This window comes from Furipterus horrens, unplaced genomic scaffold (genome assembly GCF_987537825.1).
Source record: "Furipterus horrens unplaced genomic scaffold, mFurHor1.1.pri manual_scaffold_5, whole genome shotgun sequence".
Classification (NCBI taxonomy): Eukaryota; Metazoa; Chordata; class Mammalia; order Chiroptera; family Furipteridae; genus Furipterus; species Furipterus horrens.
The window spans coordinates 63,031,070-63,054,970 of NW_028327175.1; the positions used below are offsets into that span (position 1 = coordinate 63,031,070).

At 37.9% G+C, this 23,901-nt stretch overlaps 1 protein-coding gene across 1 annotated transcript in view; it reads right to left on the reverse strand.

Moving 5' to 3' along the window:
* Positions 1–23,901, reverse strand: part of KIAA0825 (KIAA0825 ortholog) — a 386,922-nt gene that overhangs the window by 350,385 nt on the left and 12,636 nt on the right. The window contains exons 2-3 of the mRNA XM_090276495.1: positions 13,959–14,097; positions 2,493–2,624 (exon numbers count right to left, since the gene is read on the reverse strand). Of these exons, the coding sequence (XP_090132621.1) occupies positions 2,493–2,623 (131 nt within the window). The 5' untranslated portion in view covers position 2,624; positions 13,959–14,097. The remainder of the gene's footprint in view (positions 1–2,492; positions 2,625–13,958; positions 14,098–23,901) is intronic.

Below are 23,901 nucleotides of genomic sequence, written 5' to 3' on the forward strand. Positions count from 1 at the left end.
ACCCTTTCATACTACTGGAGGGAATGCAGACTGGTGTAGCCACTGTGGAAAGCAGTATGGATCTCAAAAAATGAAAATGGAACTGCCTTATGACCCAGTGATTTCACTTCTGGAAATTTATCCAAAGAAACCCAAACCACTAAGTTGAAAGATCATAAGCTCCCCTAGGTTCATTGCAACGTTATTTACAATCACCAAGATATGGAAGCAGCCATATGATTTCACTCATACGTAGAATCTAATGAACAAACTGAACTAACAAGCAAAATAGAGACAGACTCATAGAGAGCTGCTGACAGCTCTGTGGCGGGACAGGGGCAGGGATCGAGCAAACAGATAAAAGGACTCATGGACATGGGCAACAGTGTGGCGATTGCAGGAGAGGAATATAAGAGAGGTAAATGGTAATGAAAAAATACAATAAAATAATTAATAAAAAAATATAAATATAGAATAAAAATAAGAGACTTAATTCTTCCTGTCTTAAGTAAGGGAAAATAGTTCCCTTCATTCATTTTTCTTAAAGCATTTACCTTAAAAACTTGTAATTGTAAGTAAGCACTTGTGCACCTCTTTGGCATGTATCCCTTGGAACACTTGATAGGCCTTTTGCCAACTTTCCTAGCCAGAACAGTCTTTCTCAAGAACCTGGGAGGCATCTTTTCCAATGCAAACACCAACGAAGATAGCTCCCCTATCTCCCAGTTCCTGTGGGAGTGTAGGAGCCTAACTTCAGTGGCTGTGTTGCTTCAACTTACAAAGCTACTTCTTGCCATAAATATATGAGAAGTGTGTTTCTCTTTATGATAAAACCAAATAGCTAACACGGGTATATTTTAACATGATAAAGTTAGCATAAACTACGTGTGATAAGTGTGCTGTCAAATCCTATGTTTGAGGATTAGTTACTTTGGAATCATATATATAATGACTTACAGCTAGTAGACTATACAAAGAGGTGAGATTCCTTTCTGTCTTTGAAATTTCTTAGCAAATTGCCTATGATGGGCATTGCATGTTGTCTTAATGCTTATTGAATAATAAAAGTGTTTTCCTTCTCTTTTGCCTTTTTGGAAAAGATTTGTGGGATGGGAAGACATTTGGTTTTCATTATAATTTCCCAACAATACGCTATCTTTTGAATCTGTTACCTATGCTCATTATTAAAATGATAAAAATTAACTGTATTCTTATATAAAACTTGAGGGAAAAAATCATAGTAACATTTTATTTGCTTGGTTGATTTCTTTGATAATTCAGTATATGTTAAATTTTAAAAAAATACTATTTTATCATTCTACAATAGAATTTTTTACTGTGACTTGCATATTTGTAATCCTCATGAGGTTAATTATTAGAACTTCTGACCAAAAGGATTTAAATAATTGAACTGACTCGACTTAAGGGCCCAGAAGTACATATGAAGACAGAGTCCTTTCTATCAAAGAATATGTATTAGTGGGAAACTACTTAGCTATCCTAGCTTCCCTTAGTGTTTTGTAGCACTTCTGGAGTAGGTAATGAAGGTGTGCCTAGCCTCCCAAGTAAATGAGAAGGAGACTTAAAATGACAGGCATTGCACATTGCAGGGGAACTCCCTTTAGACAGAATATGGCTCCAGTGGCAAAGGCATCTGGGAAATGCTGGACACTTAACTCTCTGCAGTCTCAGCCTTGGCTGACTACCGATAAAACAGGAATGCCACTCAAAGTAATATCATGCTCCCAGGAAGGAGGTTAATGAATATATAAAGTGTGATAACTGCCTGTTGTTATCTGTTAACTTAGGAATGCATAGTTCTTTCTGCTGGTCTACATGACTTAGCCATCATATGGTTTTACTATTAACCCCCTAGGAAAAGGGACCCTGTCCTGGGAGGAGATTTTTCCTGGCCACCACTGGGCTGCAGCTGCTTTGCCCATGTATGTAAGTTTCTTCTATTAAAGTTCTTATGCATTTGAATAAGGCTGGCTACATGTCAGTTCTTCAAAATCAATCCTAAATTTATACTTTTGGGCCTTTCCCCCAACACATACAAATAATTTATTTTTAGTGTTATGAAATAATTTATTTTTAGTGTTATGTTTTCAGCAATTCAAACAAATCATGGCGTTATATTATTAATTTATTTCAATACCTTCATTTCAAATAAAAATTTTTTTTTGCTTAGCCATCAAATAAAAAGGTTTAATTCTAAACATCTTAATGAAAATCCAGGCCAACAATATTGGCAAAACCTAAGAATCATTAATATCAATTCAATAAATGTTAAGTTATCTATTTGAAGACAGTGCCTTTTTAAAAAGTCTTATTTAAAGTACTAATCAGAAAAGGAAAATCATGTTCATATTTAAGGGGGAAGGTCTCATCAGTTTTGTCTCAGCAAAGTTAACGACAATAAAATCCTAAAATTATCAAACAGTAGGAAACAGTAAGTAAATTTCATGTAAATTAAACATGAAACCTACTTGTTTTAAATTAGCAATATTTACCTTGCAGCATTTTGTTCTATCTTTTCATCAATGTCACTGAAGATCTGCTTAAACTCCAAGTCTCCAGGAAATGAATTTAACAAACTGTATAGGTCAAAAGAATTATGGGAACATTCATCTCCCCAATCCATTCTGAGGAACAAGAAGAGAACACATGTTAGTTATGCCAAAATAAAGGAAAAAAACCTACCTCAAGTTGTGATAGTAAATCAAAACCAGTAATTCCCATTTTTAGGCAAAATGAAATACAGCAATAGAGGAACTAGGGTATTATTAAGCTAGGTAGTGTTTTGTTATTTAAATTTCTTGAGGTGTGACCTAATTTCCACACGTTCCTATAGTTTGAAAGCTGAACAAAACAGCACCCCTCAGAGTGCTAATAACCATCATGCTGCTTCTCACTGCAACCAAGAGCTGCACAGGAAATCACAAGGCCTCACAGACCACTGTGAACAAAGGTGGCTGCAGAAAGACTTTAACACCTCCCTTCCACTCATAACAACAAATTGACCTGGAAACTGTAAGCTCAGAATTGTTCAAGTCTCATCTCCTGGCTCTATTTATTCAGGGAAAAGGCAGAAAGTTCTCCTATCATAAGTATTGATAATTGACTAAAATATAAATATGCTGCTCCTTAAAGACATGTACTTTCCCAATATCAAAGCATTATTCATCCATTCATTTCATATATATTTATTAAATGGTTGATAAGTAAGAAGCATTACTGTACAAGCTGGGGAAATAGCTACAATTCAAAGTCCCTGCCTTTAAGGAGTTTTTATTCTGGTGGCTAAGGCAGATTTTAAAAACATGCAAACAGATGTACTTTATAAGAGATCACATGGTGAGGAGTGCTATATGAACAAGTAGATCAGGGCAATGGGAGAGCCTAAGAACAAGAGAGTTGGTACAGAGTGTGTGTAACCATGCAAACTGGGGCTTGGCCACTTGGCAACTTTGATTCACATGACCCAATTTGTGTGGAAGGAAACAGGTTTTTATTAACAGGGATCCAACCTTGGGGGTGCTGAGAGCATTCCTGCTCAGAACCATTCTCTCTGAGACCCAGAGCTTCCCTTGCTCCCCAAAAGACTACAAGCGAAAATCATGACCAGAAGCTCTCCACTTCCTTATCTGTCCTTATAGTGATCACGCAAACAGGTCTCCATCCTCTCTGGAATGTGCACTTGTGGGCTGCAGAGTCTCTCAGCAGCTCTCTCCTTCAGGATCTGGGTGTGCTGTTCTCAGTCTCCATGTAGTGGTTCAGGAAACTATGTGTCATGCTACACTGTCCCAGAGGGCGGAGCCCAGGGAGTCATACATCCCAGCATAGGACGCTGCCTCCAGGAGTGGGCTCCCATCCTCTGCAGTATCTAAGTCCCTGGTGGGCCCCACATCTTTTGGTCCTATGAGCACTACCATCTGTGTGGGCAGCAGGGCTAGAAGCCCAGAATGTCCCAATGCCAAAAGCCCAGAGGGACAGAGCTTGCACCAAGCTCTAAAGTCCTGTACCAAAAGAGTGATGTCTCCGTACATCCTTCAGAAAAAGCAGAAGTCTGCAGCACAGCATTCCAGGTCACAGTGCAGCTCCAAGCATCTCCCCTGTGTCTGTGTGCTTGGCCAGGCAGGTCCCTGCAGCTCTGCCAAATCTGTTGCCACCATCCCCCAACCTCTAGACCTCCAGGCAGACCTCCTGACCTCATGGCAGACTCCTGACCTTGTGGTGACTTCCCTTCAATCGGCCAGTTCTAATTTAAATGCTCAGTTCAGACTTTCCTGCACAACAAAACACCCAACCCTTCCTATAGTGTGTTAGTGGCCACCACTTGTGAGCTCCCCTGTGTCCTTGACTGTCTTTCAGCTGCCATCTTTAGTCAGGGCAAGAGTTTCCAGCAACACACAGGCATCGGGGAGACAGCTGTCCCCACAGTTCATGCAGGCTCTGTATAAGCTCTACCCCCAGCTGTGTCACGAGTCACTCTGCTGGCACATGGCACATGTTCTCACAGTCACACACACAATGTTGCTCAAGGCAGCAGCCCTCTTCCTGTCAGGAAGGCACAAACTGTTAATCTGCTTTTGTTATACAGTGTACCTTAAACACTACTTTCTGCTGTTTCCCTGCCCTCCTCCTGTCTTTTGCAGGATTAGGAGTTTCCTCTGTCTTCAGAGGATGCATGCTCTGTACCCCATTACATATGAACTGTTTTACTTAAGGATATGTCATTTTTTGGATATAAAATAGTGCTCATAAAATATTTTGATGACTGATGGTATAAATGAATGACAACTTTAAATATTAAATGACAACAAGTACATATAAAATAAATATTAACGGAAAAGGGTTTAGATAAATGTGATTTTAGTTTGGATAAATCAAAATACTACTTGAAAAACTGTCTAAAATGTTTTGCAGAGGCCATAATACTAATGAAATTCATCATCTTTAATTATTTAATTGTTAATCGTATTCGTATTGGCAGCCGTCCATCTCAAGAGACGATGGTGTAGCTTCTTAAGAGTCTATCTGCACCGCCGAGAATGGTTGTGCAGTCTGACTCGGGAGTGACACGGTATCTGTCTCCTCCCGTGTTGAATCGACATCTTGCGATGACGCTGGAGTGTCCTCTCCGGTGAAGCTGAAGCTACAGAGCCTGGGCAGGGTGATATGGAGGGTCTGCTGTTGCCCATGCAGCAGACCCCCCTCTCTTCGCAGCTGAAGGGTCCAAGGGAAAGACGGAGTCAATACAGCTTGGCTTCAGGTGCGCCGCAGGAGTTGCCGGTGTTGACTACAACGTCAAACTGCCTTAGGGACTCCGGCTCCGGATTTTCTGTCGGGGTTTACTCCCTTAGCCTTTCCCCTGAAGAGGTATGCCGCAAGGCAGCGGAGGTTTTTTGGAGTCAGAGTTTTCCTTCTCTGATGTGCCCTGACTGGAAGATCGAACCAGCGACACTCAGCTCGCAGGCCGACGCTCAATCCACTGAGCCAAAGCAGCCAGGACTTAATTGTTAATAATTCCAGCTAATTTAATACAAACTATAATAAAATGTCAACGTAATAAACATCCAAACCTGTAAAAATTTTTATGATTTATTTGTGCTAAAGTGACAACTGCCAGGGAGCAACACCTCAACAGATTGAGAAAATGCTCCAGAAAATGGCAGTTTTGCACCTTATTTTAAACATTACAGTCAAATAGAAGATGCGCAAGTGGGTGACATGAAATCCATTGGTGATATATTAAGGAATGGGAGAAAGCAAAGCTGAATATTTCTAAGTCCTACCTAGAATGAAGAATTATTTATACTTTTCTTCAAAGATACTATTTTAAAAGGAAAACACCCAATGAAAATGTTTTAATGTAAAAGTCTACAGTATAACAACATTTATCATTCATAAATTCAATTAGGAGAGATCCGGCCAAGAAGGTGGCGAAGGCAGACACGGCTCACCTCTTCACACAACCACATCAAAATCACAACTAAAATATAGAACAACCATCAGCCAGAAGCAACAGAAATCGAGTTCAACGGTAGTCTGACAACTACGGAATTAAAGAAACCACATCCATGAAGACAGGTAGGAGGGGGCAGATGCAGAACAGGCTGGTCCCTTACCCACATGTGGTGGATAAAAATACAGAAGGGACATCTCAGGAGTGAAGAGTCCCAGCCCCACACCAGGACCCCCGGCCCAGGGTTCCAGTGCCAGGATGATCAGTCCTCACAACCTCTGGCAGCAAAATCCAGTGGGGATTGAGTTGGCGGAAGAAACTGCTGGATCCCCAAGCAGTTCCTCTTAAAAAATCCACATCTGGACTCACCTACTCAGACTCACTTCTCCGCTGAGCTCCAGCACTGGGGTAGCGGTTGAAAGGCACCAGTGGTATACAGGCAGAAACTGAAGTGTCTGGCATCAAGGCGTGCAAAGGCCATTCTCTCTTTTCTAAACTCTCCCCTCACAGAGCCAGTAAGCTGGCGCCATATCTGAGACTCCATCAACTGGGCTAACACTGTTTGATCCGCCTAGGAGACCCCCAGAGACTCCGCCCCACCCAATTTATGGGCCCACCCAAACCATTTTTCCATATAAACAGCTGGTCTTGGCTCATGCTTCACAACTTCCTAAATCCTAGCAAATAAGCAACAGCTGGTCTCAGTGGCCCCAGGCCACGCATACCAGCAGACAGCTTAGATTCACAGCTTCACTTCACCTAGAAATCTTGAAGCCCAGCACAAGTAGCAGTCACCTCAAATTGCTTTATAGATCTGGCAGGGTGCCACGGGTAAAACACAGGTAGCAGCTGACTTTGGTCTGCACCATGAGGGAAACCCCAGGGTTAGCACACCTAGTGGACAGCTATAGACCCCTTCAGAACACCACTACCCTGCCCCTGCATAGCTTATCTCCCACGGAGGGCAGAGGTTGGTGGTCAGAGGTCACAGCTAGTCCTTGCAGCTGACTGGCTTAGGTAAATCCCTCTCATTGATTTGCCAACAGCAACCAATGCTCAACTACAAGAGGAAAGTGACAGCCCACCATATGAAGGGCACACCTTAAGTACACAGCTTGGGCGACAGGGGAGGCTATACCACTGGACCCTACAGGATACCTACTACATTAGGCCTTACTACCAAGACATGGAGTCAAAGCAGCTGTTCCTAATACACAGAAACAAACACAGGGAGTCTGCCAAATTGAGGAGGCAAAGAAACATGGCCCAAATGAAAGAACAGAACAAAACCCCAGAAAAGAACTAAACAAAACGAAGATAGTCAACCTATCAGATGCAAAACGCTGGTGATCAGGATGCTCAAAGAAATGACTGAGTACAACTACAAAATAAAGGAAGAAGTGAAGGTTATACAAAGTAAAATAAAGAAAAATATACAGGGAACCAAAGTGATGGGGAGGAAGCAAAGATTCAAACCAACAATTTGGCACAAAAGGAAGAAATAAACATTCACCCAGAACAGAAAGAAGAAACAAAAATGGAAAAAAATGAGGAAAGGATTAGGAACCTCTGGGATAACTTTAAAGGAAACAACATCCGAATCATAGCAGTGCTAGAAGGAGAAGAGGAAGAGCAAGAAATTGAAAACTTATTTGAAAAAATAATAAAAGAAAACTTCCCTAATTTGGCAAAGGAAATAGACATACAAGTCCAGGAAGCACAGAGTCCCAAACAAATTAGACCCAAGAAGACAACACCTAGACACATCATAATTAAAATGCCAAAACATAACAATAAAGGGGGAATCTTAAAAGCAGCAAAAGAAGAGAGTTACCTACAAAGGAGTTCCCATAAGACTATCAGATGATTTCTCAAGAGAAACACTGCAGGCAAGAAGGGACTGGCAAGAAAATATTGAAAGTAATGAAAAGCCAGGACCTACAACCAAGATTACTCTATTCAGCAAAGCTATCATTTAGAATGGAAGGGCAGATAATGTGCTCCCCAGACAAGGTAAAGCTAAAGGAATTCATCACCACCAAGCCATTATTATACAAAAGATTAAAGGGACTTATTTAAAAAACAGATCAAAACTATGAACATTAAAATGGCAACAAACAACTATCAACAACTGAAGCACAATTGGTAGGAACAAAATAGATAGGCAGATGTTAAGAACAATATAGCAAAGGGTGAAGCCAAGGAACTTACATGCACGATCCATGGACAAAAACTAAGAGGGGAGGGATTGCTGGAGGAAAGGGGGTACTGAGCGGAAGGGGTTTAAGGGAAAAAAACTGGGACAACTATAACAGTATAATCAATAAAATATATTTTAAAAACTCAGTTACAGAGTAAGAACTGTAGTGGTTTAGAAAGAGTCTCCCCAAGATCTGCCTCTTTTGTACGTGAATTATTTTGAGCTAAAGGCAACTGTGGATGGAAGGGACCACCTATCAAACCTGACAAGTGCAGGGGTGGCCCACGTGGTGGCCTTACAAAGTCAGAAGCCTAAAGTAACTACATAGGATTGTCTGAAGTTAAAAACTTTCTATTAAAAGAGTCATGGTGGGTAGTCCTTGTCCTAAGCTGGAATCTTCCCTGACAATAGTCAATCTTTGTCTTAACTAAACTTGTCTATTGTCTTTTTGCATCTCCTGATAACTTACATTTGAAATGTCAAATTTCTTTTTCCCAAGCCCTTCAAAGCATAGGCACCACACCAGAGGGAGACCACAAATCCTGTCATTATTATCATGTTAATTGTTGACTGTTAACTATCTTGTACCCACCCGTTAAAAAAGTGTCTATCATTTTATTTTTCATCCATTTCCAGAGGTCTTTTTCCCTTTGCTTTTTCCTTCCTGCCCAATCAGCCACCAATGGATTTCAGGTAACCCACGTACACATCCTCTTTTAATTATAATGTATAAAATAAGGTGCAAAGCTGCCATTTTCTGGAGCATTTTCTCAATCTATTGAGGTTTTTGCTTCCTGGTAATTGCTGTCACTTTGGCTCAAATAAACATAAAAATTATTACAAGTTTGGACATTTCTTACGTTGACACATCCAAGGCCCTACCATCTAAAGAGAAACTTCTGACCCCTACCCTCTGCCTAACTACCTAGAAAAATTTGAATTAGGGGTCTTGCCCATAATAAGAGATTATCTGAGACAATCTGGTTTGATCTATCTAAATGGCAGGACAAACTACTAAGTACTGAACATCTGCTCTTCTTATCATCCTGCAGTGACCTTCCTACCCTCAGAATTCCAAGGCGATCCTTAGTTCAGAATGTCATATATACCTCATTTTCTCTTTATGTCTTCAAACCACTCATGTATGTGGGGTTCTCATGCATGCACATGTATTAAAATTGGTTATTCTCTCTTGTTAATCTGTCCTATGTAGCCCTGGCTGGTTTAGCTCAGTGGATTGAGCGTCGGCCTGCGAGCTAAGTGTCGCTGGTTCGATCTTCCAGTCAGGGTACATCAGAGAAGGAAAACTCTGACTCCAAAAAACCTCCGCTGCCTTGCGGCATACCTCTTCAGGGGAAAGGCTAAGGGAGTAAACCCCGACAGAAAATCCGGAGCCGGAGTCCCTAAGGCAGTTTGACGTTGTAGTCAACACCGGCAACTCCTGCGGCGCACCTGAACCCAAGCTGTATCGACTCCGTCTTTCCCTTGGATCCTTCAGCTGCGAAGAGAGGGGGGGTCTGCTGCATGGGCAACAGCAGACCCTCCATATTACCCTGCCCAGGCTCTGTAGCTTCAGCGTCATCACAAGATGTCGATTCAACACGGGAGGAGACAGATACCATGTCACTCCCGAGTCGGACTGCACAGCCATTCTCGGCGGTGCAGAGACTCTTAAGAAGCTACACCATCGTCTCTCGAGACGGACGGCTGCCAACGAATCTGTCCTATGTGGATTCAATTATTAGACCAGCAGAAAGAACCTTGAGGGTAGAAGAAAGTTTCAATCTCCCCGACACCACAGACATAACATTTTAAAACAGCTAAATCCTAATACATTTGGATATTTCTAGTTCAAAGTATTCTGCACTGAATGCGGTAATTTCTCATTTAAAAACAAATATTTGCCTATACAGTATTCCCTCTTATCGCAGGTATTACATTCTAGACCCCCCTGCGAAGTAGGAACCTTACATTTATTCTACACTCTTAAACCTACATAACTTTAACAACATACATATACAGTACCACAAAATCCCGTGACATAGCGAAAAATACGTGATAATATTTTTAAAAATCCCACGATACAGCGAGGCCACGATAAGTGAACCGCGATATAGAGAGGGGCTATTGTACTTTGCCATAATAAATATTAATTTGAAATCAGGCTAAACAAAACAAAAAACTATAAGGTAAATGGTAGGAAACTCCATGTCCATCAGACGTTATACTTCTTTAGGGTACCAAAACCTTAATATTTCCATACAACCAGTAAGTATGATATCTTCCTATCTCCCTAGCAGCTCAGCTAGTTACAGTTATTATCAGAACAGTCATTTCTAAATTCAATGGCCATTATTACTAATAATATACTTAGTTCATGTATTTGCATGCTTTTAAATAATTTTGGGTAGTCCAACTCCTCAGATGATGAATTATTAAAATATTGTGGCAAAAAACAAAATTTCATTTTTGTAAGTAAAAAGATTTGATGGCTGAGGGTTCTTGTACAGAACTCAAACTTAGTAAATATTTTTTTTCATAGCAAAGCTCTCTGTTATAAAACAAGTTAAGGTATCAATACTCTGTTTCAGAGGTGTACCGATGTGGCAATCCTACAGAGCTTCATTAATTCATATAAAACATATTGAAAACGTAAGAAAATATGTATAGATGTCAGCTTAAATATATTACAGCAAAGTAGCAATATGATTTGTTGTGTATCTACTCTGTACAAGGTATGTTATATACATCATCTTCCATAACTCTCATAATACCTCTACAAAATAGTTCTTATCTCTAATTTATAGAGGAGAAAACTTGGGCCCCAAAAGATTAACATGTCCATGTGGTATAGTAACCTAGTTTTAGGGGCAGTTTGAACCTGGATCTGTTTGGTTCTAAAACTTGAGAGTGCTCATATCTTGAGATATGAATCACTACTGCATATAAAACATAGTTTTGTACAAATTATATTAACCAAAATGTTAAAATGGTTATCCTTGGATATTTAGACTATGGCTGATTTTTAATAACGTTTTTATACCTAACATTTTCCTGTTTTGCAATAAGTACTGACATTTCATATATAATAGGTAAAAAATAGTTAAAAAAACAATTATCCCTGCTCTCAGGGGGCTTATGATTTTTTTATTTTACACTTTTTATCTCTCTTTGTTTGAAACACCTTCCATTCTTAACAATTATCTCTTGCCAATTGGTGTTTATCACTTCTTTAAAAATCTAATTAAAATATTATACAATTCCTAAATATCTCTTGACTGTGACCATTTCACCAACTTATTGTATTATTTGTGCTTGCAAATGCTGTTAAAATAATTTTTTTTGTATTATTTCGATAAAGAATGTGTGTGTTATATCCTTCATTGAAATCAGTTCTAGAGTAAAACAATAATGACCTGAAACACGTAGAGCATTCAGATAAGGCTGGTAATCATGATTTTGAGGAATTCTCTATCTACATGGTTGTGTGATTTTTCTCTCTATAACCTCAGTAGAGGAGTTAATAAAAAAATACAAAGAATATATTAAAGGAATGTCATCTGATACCAATAATAAAGTGCCAGAATGTTGATGGTTCAGTTTTCATGTGACTGGTATAAATCTATGATGCTTCCATACTTACACAGTTCAAAGGTAAAGAATGATAAGAGAAATAAGAGTCACCTTTTAGGTAAAGAGGCAGAAGATTAAATATGCTGTATGATACAAAAACAAAAACAAAACAAAAAGCCACAAAAAATCTCTGATGGGCAAAATATAACTAACAGAATAAGAAAATTAACCCAAATCAAAGTGATGCACAGGATGAACATAATAAATAAATAATGAGAGTAGACTGTGGTAAGCAGTGGATTTAGAAGTTTTCTCTTTAGACTGGCAGTGACCCCTGCAAGACCGTGGGCATGAGCATAGGCACCAATCTCTTCTTTCCTTACATGCACTTTGTGGGCTCATAGTATGTCCGTCATTGCTGGGCATCACAAAGGAGCAGAAAGAGTAAAAAGAATAAGGCCATAAAAAAGAGAGCCAGGAGAAAGATCATGTACTATTCTCTAAAAGATCATGTACTATTCTCTAAAAGATCACTATGACCTCAATGACAGAAAAATAAATTATTGAGGGACCAACATAATTTGGAAAATACTCCAAGGCTATTTCAGAAAGGTAGAACTAACTAAAAAAATTAGGGGAGGAAGAGGCAGTGAAGTTGTGGCCCAGGATATAGCTTTACAATCTCTTTAAGTTCTTGTATTTCCAATTATTAAATTGTCATCAGGGAGATAACAATAACATGACATAATGAATGATGTCGATTATCCTAATCCATGATCAATCAAAAAGGGGAGCTATTACTCTTTTAAGTACAATAACTTTATTTTTGAAATTGCCATTCCACAATATTGGTTTTAAATGTTCATTCTTCTGTAATGTTTCTAATCATTTTTTGTATATGATCAAAAACACAGTGCTTACTATTTCAAACATGTATAAACATCCAATCTAATATTAATTATTGCCTTTAAAAATGAGTTGTTTGAAGAACTGTATCTAAGCCAAACATCTGTAGATCATGTTTCAGCCATAGGCAAATTGTAACAGTTGAGTTATAAATTTCTAAGAACAGTGACTATAATAAAATATGAACACATTATAAGCACTGCCAGAAAACATTACATTAAAACAATAAAAAAATTCATACTTTATGTGACCAAAAGAAAGCCCAGAAAAATAATTTTGAAATCTCACTTGTCCTTTAACATATTTTAAGAGAGAGTTTTCTATTGTAGGGTATTTTTTATTTTTTTTAATTTAAACACATGCAATGGTTAGAGTCTTATTTTTTCTCTGGTTCTTCAGTAATAAAAACCCAGAGTGCCATTTTTCTTATAACCAATTAATAAATGCTTAAAAAGAACTGAAAAGAAGATTGAAAAATTAACCACTGGGAAGCACACTGCAAAGGAGAAACAATAGGGCCATGTGATTTTTCCTCTTTGAAAAAGCCCAGTGAACAGCATCATATATCTTCTGTGAACAGACTGGACTTAATGTTTCCACCAGCTCAGGCTCACCTGAAATCTTACTATTCAGTATCACTGTCTAACCTAAAATAAACACTATTAAAGAGCATGGTAAACAGGTGGAATATTCTGATTAATTGAAAATAACTACACATTCTACCTATAACTCAACAAGTTTCAAAATGTTGCACAGCGGTAAAGTATATTTAACTCTAAACATAATTGAACAAACAACCAATAGATTTGAGTCCTGATCCTGGTTCGGCTATGTCTATGTGAATTTGGATAAGTAACTCAGAGGGATGGAGATCATGTTCCACATTTATAAAATAAAGTGAATGAATTTATTAGGCTCTAAGGTTTTTCTAGCTGTATATTTGTTGTATTCTTTAAGAAATGGTAAGAGAAGTACATATTCCTAAACTTCCCAAACTAACTCTTCCAATGGACTATTTTATTCATCAATACCATCAATTTTCTTTTATCTTGGACTATTGGAGCCATTTTTAACTATTCTTTTTTTAATTCCCCAGGACTACCACATAAAAAGCAAAAGTGGAACCTATAGCTTAGCAAGAAATAATATGTGAAAAAAAGAAATGTGAGGCATCCAGATATTCTTTCATAGTAATAGATAGATAGCCTGTACCAACGTTCTATCCACAAAACCCCGGTTCCCTAAAATACTCTAAGAAGCAACTAGCTCATGTTTCTGAGCTACTCTGACTGGGCACACTCTTCCTCAACAAAAGATTTCTGAACAACTTACTTTGAACATGTGCCTCCAGAAGTAAAAGGGCAACATCAGAGAATCATATCTTCACAGGCATCATGTATCCTTATCTATTCTTCTTAATATTATTTGTATTATTCTTGTGTTGCTGGTTTGGTTTGAGTTGCTGGTTTGACTAAAAACAAAGTGGAAATTAACTTTGATCACATCATCATTCTTAAGCCCAAACCAGCCTTTTCTGGCCTTATTCATTTTTACTTTCCAATTCATATCTAATCACAAAGTAATCTTTCTTTACCATTCATGAAGTCCTGCCAACATTATATAATTCAAAATTTAACTTATATTAAGTCTAGAAAATTTTATGTAATTTAGTGAACTCATTCATTGAGATAAAATTTAAAGGCGAGGAAGATACAAATAAGTGGAAGCTTATACTATGTTCATGGATTGGAATAATTAACATCATTAAAGTGTCCATACTACCCAAAGCAATCTATAGATTCAATGAAATTCTTATTAAAATACCAATGCATATTTCACAAGTCTAAAAAAAATATTCCAAATATTTATATGAACCAAAAAAGAACCTCAAAAGCCTGAGCAATCTTGAGAAAGAAGAACAAAGTTGGCGGGATCACAATACCTGATGTCAAACTATACTATAAGGTCACTGTAATCAAAACAGGCTGGTACTGGCATGAGAACAGGCATATAGACAATGGAACAGAACAGAGAGCCCAGAGGTAAATCCACACTTTTATGGTCAATTAATATTTGCCAAAGGACGAAGGAGCATACAATAGAGTAAAGATAATCTCTTCAATAAATAGAATTTGGGAAATCGGACAGGGACACATGCAAAAAGATGAAACTACACCACCGACTTATGTCATACACAAAGAATAAGCTCAAAGTGGACAAAAGACTTAAATGTTAAATTGTGAAACAATAAAAATCATGGAAAAAGAAAGTAGGCAGTAAAATCTCAGACATCTCTCATAGCAATATTTTTTGCCAACACATCTCCTTGGGCAAGGGAAACAAAAGAAAAAATAAATGAATGGGGCTACACCAAACTAAAACGTTTCTGCACGACAAAAGAAACCACCAACAAAATGAAAAGGGAACCTACTGAGTGGGAGAACATATTGGCCAATGATACATCTAATAAAGGGTTAATTTGTAAAATATATAACAAACTTATACAACTCAATATCAGGAAGTCAAAATATCCAATTAAAGAACAGGCAAAGGACCTGAATTGGTACTTCTCCAAAGAGGACATACAGATGGCCAACAGACATGTGAAAAAATGCTCAAGGTCAATAATCACCGGAAGTTTGTGAATTAAAATCACAATAAGGTATCACCTTACAGTGGTCTGAATGGCTATCATCAGTAAATCAACAAACAATTAGTGCTGGTGAGGATGTGGAGAAAAGAAAACCCTTGTGTATTGTTGGTGGGAATGCAGACTGGTGCAGCCACTGTTGAAAACATTAAATTAAAAATGGAACTGTCTTTTGACCTAATGATCTCACTTCTGGAATATATCCTAAGAATCCCAAAACACCAATTCAAAAGAATATATGTACCTCTACATTCATTGCAGTATTAAGCATTATTTACAATAGCCAAGATATGGAAATAGCCCAAGTGCCCATCAGTAAATGAGTGGATAAAAAAGCAGTGGTGCATTCAGACAATGGTAGTGCTCGGCAGTAAAAAAAGAAAAAATCTTACCTTTTGCAAGAGCATGAATAGACCTGGAGTTACTATGCTTAGTGAAATAAGCCAGTCAAAGAAAGACAAATACCATATGATCTCACTTATATGTGGAATCTAATGAACAAAATAAACTGACAAACACAGTAGAAACAAAGGCATGGACACATGGAACAGACTGACAACTGTCAGAGGAGAAGGGGGTTGGGGAATGGGTGAAAAAAGGTGAAGGGATTAACCAAAAAAACTATATATATAGATAGCTTGGCTATTGTAAGTATCACATATACATAGACAACAGTGTGGTGATAGCCAGTGGGAAAGCGGGGTGGGGGTAGATGGAGATAGACAAAGGGAGAGAAAAAGGGGCAGAAGGATACATAGCTTGGGGCGACAGACACACGATGCAGTGTGCAGGTGAGGTTTTATTGATTTGTACACTTGAAACCAGTATGGTTTTATGAACCAATGTCACCCCGATAAATTCAATAAAAAATTAAATAAAGTCAAACAAATAAGACAGAACAAAATAAAATACCCCCTCGTTCGTTGGCAGCCGTCCGTCTCGAGAGACGATGGTGTAGCTTCTTAAGAGTCTATCTGCACCGCTGAGAATGGCTGTGCAGTCCAACTCGGGAGTGACATGGTATCTGTCTCCTCCCGTGTTGAATCGACATCTTGTGATGACGCTGAAGCTACAGAGCCTGGGCAGGGTGATATGGAGGGTCTGCTGTTGCCCATGCAGCAGACCCCCACTCTCTTCGCAGCTGAAGGGTCCAAGGGAAAGACGGAGTCGATACAGCTTGGGTTCAGGTGCGCCGCAGGAGTTGCCGGTGTTGACTACAACGTCAAACCGCCTTAGGGACTCCGGCTCCGGATTTTCTGTCGGGGTTTACTCCCTTAGCCTTTCCCCTGAAGAGGTATGCCGCAAGGCAGCGGAGGTTTTTTGGAGTCAGAGTTTTCCTTCTCTGATGTACCCTGACTGGAAGATCGAACCAGCGACACTTAGCTCGCAGGCCGACGCTCAATCCACTGAGCTAAACCAGCCAGGGCAAAATACCCCCTACACACAAAGATATATTATAATCTCCATATAAAAAATGTGAAAATTGAGGCACAGAGAGGGTCATGGTTTGCCCAAAATTACTTAGGAAGTAAATAGCAAAGCTGGGATTCAGCCTGCTTCGTCTGTCCTTAATCACAATGCTGAATATAAAAGGCTTCTTTGTATATCCCTGTAGTTTAAAAAAAATTGTTTTACCTCTTATATGTGTTGATTTGTTTACTGATTTATATATCTGACAGCATTTCTTAAAACCATTATAAATTTTATTATGAAACCTACATAATCTCCCCTTCAATTTTTTAAATATGCTTTACTGATTATGCTGCTACAGTTGTCTCAATTTCTCTTTCTTTTGTTCCCCTTCACCCAGTGATCCCTCTTCCTCCAGTTGTCCCCCACTTCTTAGTCCATGCCCATGGGTTGTGCATATAGTTCTTCTCAACATCTTCCTGTCTACTCCACTCCCTCCTGCTATGCTTCTTAATTCCTACATTATCTCCCTCCCTTACCCCCTTACCCCTTCCTGCTGACCTCCCCCCATAATGTTCCCCATACCTATAATTCTTTTCCCACTCCTGTTGCCTATTTAGTTTGCCTTTGTTTCGATTCCCTAGCTTATGTTGGTTTTTGTGATAACAGTTTTCATTTTAATGTTCATAGTTTTGATTCTCTTTCTCGTAAACAAGTCCCTTTAACATTTCATTTAACAGTCGTTTGGATCTAATGAACTCCTTCAGTTCTACTTTGTCCTGGAAGCACTTTCTCTGCCCTTCCATTGTGAATGACAGCTTCGCTGGATAGAGTAATTGTGGTTGTAGGTTTTTGCTTTTCATTACTTTGAATATTTCTTGCCAGTCCCTTCTTACCTGCAGAGTTTCTTTTGAGAAATCAGTTGTACATGATTCTCTTCTCTCTTGCTGCTTTTAAGATTCTCTCTTTATCCTTAATTTTTGACATTTTGATTATTATGTGTCTTGGTGTGGTTTTCCCTGGGTCCAGTTTTTCTGGAACTCTCTGTGCTTCCTGGACCTGTAAGTCTTATTTCCTTCCCCAAGTTAGGGAAGTTCTGCTTCATTATTTTTTCACATAATTTTTCACTTTCTAGTTCTTCTTCTTTACCTTCTAGCAACCCTATGATTAGGATGTTGGCCCGCTTATAGCTGTCCCACAGGTTTTTGAGCCTCTCCTCATTTTCCTCACTTCTCATTTCCTCTTTCTGCACTGGATGACTGTTTGTTCCTTCCCTATGTTCCGATTTGTTGATTTGATCCCTGGTTTTCTTTCCCTCACCACTAGTTTCATATGTATTTTTGTTCATTTCAGCAGGACTAGCCTTCATTCTTCCCCATCTTGTTTAAGATCTGCTGTCAGGTCTGTAAGCATTTTTATAACCAAACCTGTGAACTGTGCCTCAGAAAGATTTCCTATCTGCTGCTTCGTTAGATTAGATATTTGCTGTCTGGTCAGCTGTGTCACTGGGATCTCTATCATGATCTGTGCCATCCTGACAGTTTTGTGTTTACCTTTGCTTCCTGGACGGGGCTGTCACACCTCCTATGCTATAGGGGGAGGAGCCTGGTGTACTCGTCACAACGGGCAACTCTTTTCACCACGCTGTGCTGTGTTCTGTGGGGGTGGGGGTCCAAGATGGATTGCTGCCATTCATTCTCCGCTGAGAGACCGGGAGCCTCCTCCTCCGTCCCTACCTGCTCTGGGCCTCACAGTCTGAGGTAATGGGGGGGGGGGGGTCTGCCTTCCCCGGCACTGAAATCAGAAACTGATGGGTCTGGTCTGCAGCCACGGGTGCTCCCCAGGTGCTTCTCACCTCCCCTTAAATACGGGTGTCTGTGCTTACCGCCGTCCAGCTGCCATCATCGCTGCTGGCGCCACCAGCACAGCTTGATCTCTCTGCCCCAGCTTCATCCCTCCTACCTGTCCAGATGAGCACCACTTCTTTATAGCTTCATACATTGGACTTCCATTTATTTTCTGGAAAATCTGGTTATTTCTGGCTTTTCGGTAGTTGTATTCTGTTTTAATTGTGGAGGAAGATGGAGCATGTCAGTCTAGGCCTCCATCTTGGCTGGAAGTCTCCTCCAATTTTTTTTTTTTTTTTTTTTTAAACACTAGATATTCTCCTGTGATACATCAGAGTTGTCAGTAATTTATTTCTTTTCATCGGTTGCTGGAAGTTAAAATTTTAATGTTTTAGCCTCCTCCAAAGACTGAGAAACAACTCATGGGGATCTCAACTTGTTGATAGGCATTTAGAATACCTTATGCATTAAAGTCTTGTGTTAGAAAATAAAAAACTTGTCTTTCTATTCAATTTATTTTTTGACTCTCATCTATATATTAGGTTTTCCTCCACAGACTGCTATACTTTTCATAAATAATTCCAGAAGTTTTATTATTATAATTATATGAGCTAGATAATAAATATACAGCCTGTAAATGCTCATATTAACATACGACAGCTATTAAAACCCCCTTTAATAAAATACAAAATATTTCATTGTAGCTCCTCTATCAGTGATGTGTATATGTGTATGTATGAAGTAGAAATTGACAGGACAAGTCAGGATACAGTATTGTAGCTTGACAAGCAAACAGAATTAATTGTCATATGCTTTACTCATCAAATCTGACATTGCTTTCTTTAGTTTCCGATGCACTTCTCTTTCTAGAAAATATTTTCATTTTAATAACTATTTATTGTCTTCAGTATGTAATCCTAGCCATCTCTTGCTTTAATGTAACAGTGAAAACATGATATGTGAAAACAAATTTTTATCTCTGCATTTTTTATAACTTGGAACGCATGCATTTCACATGATTAAGAAAATTATCATATAGTCTGAAATTAGACCTAAATAATGTCACAAATCATGGGACTAATGATTAAATAATAAATTTTTAAATGTAGGAAAATCTTAGTAATTTGGAGAATAGTACATCTTCATTAGTAGAAAGGTTAAGAAATGGAGCACTTTTAAAAAGGCAGTTGTGCCCTGGCTGGTGTGGCTCACTGGATTGAGTGCTTGTCTGGGAACCAAAGTGTTGCCAGTTTGATTCCCAGTCAGGGCACATGCCTGGGTTGCAGGCCAGGTCTCCAGTTGGGAGTGTGAGAGATGCAACCACACATTGATGTTTCTCTCCCTATCTCCCTTCCTTCCCCTCTCTCTAAAAATAAATTAAATATAAAAATAAAAGGGCTGTTGTACTATGTATCAAATGGGAATAACAATGAACATAACTTATGAGATGTTAATTACATTTTAAGTAATTTTGTTTTAATAATTAGATTAGAATAATTTAAATTTAGTGCGTACTTTGTATATAAATGGGTGCTTCTAAAAGATTTCGGGTTCTTAAAGTATGGTCCAAGGGTTTAAGAATTTCTCTTAGTGTTACTAATATTAATTCGCTAGTCATACTGTTCTCTTAAATTTCGACAATGTTATTAACATTAATTTGATGAATAGATATCTCCTTTGAAATACCCTTTTATAACTTCCAGAGACTTTGTTCCATCAATTATCACATGCTATAGTATCAATATCCCTTTCAGCTGACTATAAGTTCAAGTTTCTTGCCCTTCAGAAACTAACAAAACCCATCACACAATGCCCCACCCTTCCTTTCATAGCCCATCATGTTAAAATAGCAGTCCATACTTCCTAATTTTATATTCTCATCTCTCATTCACTTCTCAACCCAGAGCAATCTGGATTCTGCCTCCATCATTACACTGAAACTGACAAAATACTTTTCAATTCCAATCATACTTAATCTCTGCACTATTTGCAACTGATAGCCACTCCTTCCTTGAAGTTGTCTCCTCTCTTGCCAATCTTCCTAAGTAGTATAGGTTCCCAGTTCTTTTCTTGTCTTTCACACGTTTACCCACATGCTCTGGGTAAGAGTTCCCACTTTAGGTAGCTGGCAAGCTCACAAAATTTTTTTCTTTTTCTTTTTAATCTGAGATACAATATAAAGATTTGCAATGATGGTCTATTTCTACGCTAGAGGACTCACCCAGCTTTCCTGGTCATAACTAATTGATCCAGGATTAAACATTTGTCCCAAGCTGAAGCATCAGATTCATACTAAATGAATTTTGAAATTTGGGGAAAAGGCAGCGAAAGAGAGTCACTGGTGGTAAACAGATCAAGTTAACTCCAGTCTTCCAAGAGAAAGTGCACTGCCAACAACCACTTTTTCTTTTTCTTTCTTTCCTTTCTTTCATTTTCCTTTCCTTCTTTCCTTCCTCCCTTCCTTCCTTCCTCCCTCCCTTCCTTCTCTTTCTTCCTTTCTTTTTTTTTTTTTTGCTTAAATTAACCATAGTTTTTATTTAATAAACATCTTAAATGTCCCTTAAACTCAGTATGTCCAAAATTTAATTCAAAATATTTTCCTTAATTTGGCTTGTCTATATTATGCGGTCACCACCCATCTAATCTCCCCCTTCCTTGCCCTAGTACCTTAGTATCAGGTGTCAGCAAACTTTGGTGCTGTCCGTTTTTTCTATGGCCTGTAAACTAAGAATGATTTTTACATTTCTAATGAGTTGTAAAAATAAAACAAACAAAAGAGAAGATTATACAGTGGCCATATATGGTCCATAAATCCTTAAGAAATTTACTATATGTCCCTTAACAGAAAACATTTGCTGACCCCTGTCTTTAATAGTGACCAAATTCTTCAATCCTTACTTCTCTAGTGTCTTTAATGGTCACAAATACTCAAATTGTTTTCCCTCTGTCTGTTACTGTATCCCCAAACTGATGTTATTTTCTGCTGACAAAAATGAAAAAATCTTCTATATGGCCTCCAGGGGTTACACTTTGTGGTTTTTGCCCCTTAGCTCCCCCTAACCCCCTTCCTCCTTTGTCCTATGCAGCGCTTTAATTTGACCATTCTTGAATATATGCTTTTAATAAAACTGTAATTAGAAATACAGTGCTTTCCTGGGTTCTGGGAATCATTCTAATGAATTAGTAAACTTGAAGGGGGTTATGGGAACCTCCAAATTTGTAGTCAACCAAGCAGAAGTCGGCATCCCCAGAGACCCCACTTGTGGCTCACGTCTGAAGTGGGAGCAGTGTCCTGGAACTGAGCCTTTAATTTGTGGAGTCTGCACTAACTCCAGGTAGCCTTAGAATTGAATTGAACTGAATTATAGAACACCAGGTTGGTGTCTACTCTGCATACTGGCAATAGACTTCTTGCTTTACAAACCAAATTAGATCATTTCACTACCCTTTTTAAATACTACTGAAGGATTTCTATAATGCACAGAACAACTCTAGGCTCTTTACCTTGTTTTTGTTTTACATATAATTCTTCATTTTTAATTATATTTTTCTATTATAACTATCCTTAATTGACATCTTGAAATGGCTTCCTAGCTATAACTCCCTCTACTAAGGACATTTTTAGTTGAAAATCATACTCATGGAAGGCATTTACTTTATCAGTGTACATAATACTATTTGTAGGCAACATATAACTATAACATAATTTGTATATTATCTTTAAACAGAAAAAGGTCACTTACAATTATGGCTTAAACTGTTAAGTCCCTTTAACAACTCAAAACTATATTTAAAAACTGTGAATGGTAAGAAAATATACTTATAATGAAAAATCAAGATTTAGCATTTTAGCTATCAAATAAAATTTAAATGTGATGCCTTAAAACTCTTCCTAGTTTCCTTCTACAGAAAAAGGAAATTAGATAATAATACTTTTTAAAAACTCTTAATTTTAAAATTCTATTATTTTAATCACATGATCTATTTCTTCAATATTTAATCTCGCCTTTGCAGTACATTTTTTAATTCTATAAGTCAACAGCATAATTTGTTATTGGTTAAAGCAAATTTATATGAAATGACATGAAAAATCAGTGAAAGTAAATATTGGAATTCTTAATGTTAAATCTAAAAATCCATCACTATACTTGCTTTTTACTTTCTTTGCTGCTTAACATATCTCAACAGTGAATCTATCATATCAACATAGTCATCATGATCCAAGCTGCAAATAATAGAGAGTGTCAATGTCAATTTTGCTTTCTCACACTTGCTTCCCTTCACTTCATCTGATTTTAATAATCCCTGTCAAACCACAAACTGTCCAAATTACCTTCATGACACAGAAGCTTTCAAGGAGCAGACAGAATCTCAACTTTCATTTAGCAACTACAAAAGAAAGCTGTCCAGCTGGACAAATATTATTTCCACACTTGACAATCTCTACAGTTGAGCATGCATTTTAATTTTAACTAAACCTGCCAGGAGTCTGATATGAGCTTGTTTTGTGTAGACTGACTCCCAGGGTTATCAGACCAATAACTGTAATTGTGATGAAAGAACCCAACATTTTTATACTAAAAGATAAATTATATACCAAAGCTGAGGGATCAAAATGAATATATAAGAGATAATGTGGAGGCATAGATTTCAGGAATAAAAAATACTTAAATTAGGTGCTTTAATGACTAAAACATGTCTTAATATATACATCTTATTGTAATTTTAAAAAGTAACAGCGAATAAGTAAAAATAAAATGTAAAAGTTAAAATTTTACTCCAAGATACCATGGAAAAACAGGTTCTAAGAATAAAATCTAAATAGATTTTTTAATTGTTTTAGACTGACTTGACTTTTTAGAACAGTTCTATGTGTCAAATTATAATAAAACTGATGTACTTGACAAGATATTAAAAAGTCCACACTCTATACTAATTAATGTGCCCTGTACACACAATGTAAAACTTCAAAAAAGTCAGTGAGAATAAATAAATTTGTAGAAGACTATTAGAATAAAAGTTATACTGTAAAACTATACTAAGGACTATTATATCTTTGAAGTTTGATTTATTAAACTTAAGTCTTAAAGTTTCACATGGTAAAATATTCTGAGAACATTTTCTATCTAAGCTAGGCCTCAATTCCTCCTACAGATATTGGAACCTCACAATTGCCAAGTGTCAAGTGTTCCCTCAAACTGCTACACTTGATCCTAGTATTGGGTTCTTCCTTCTCCAAAGGCCAATCCATTGGCTATTCCAACACGATTTCTCCCCTAAGTTCATCTTGAACACTACAGTTCAGTTTCCTTTAAAGCCCCTTTGCTTTTTCCTTCCCCTGGTCTTCTGACTGGACAATTTCATCCAC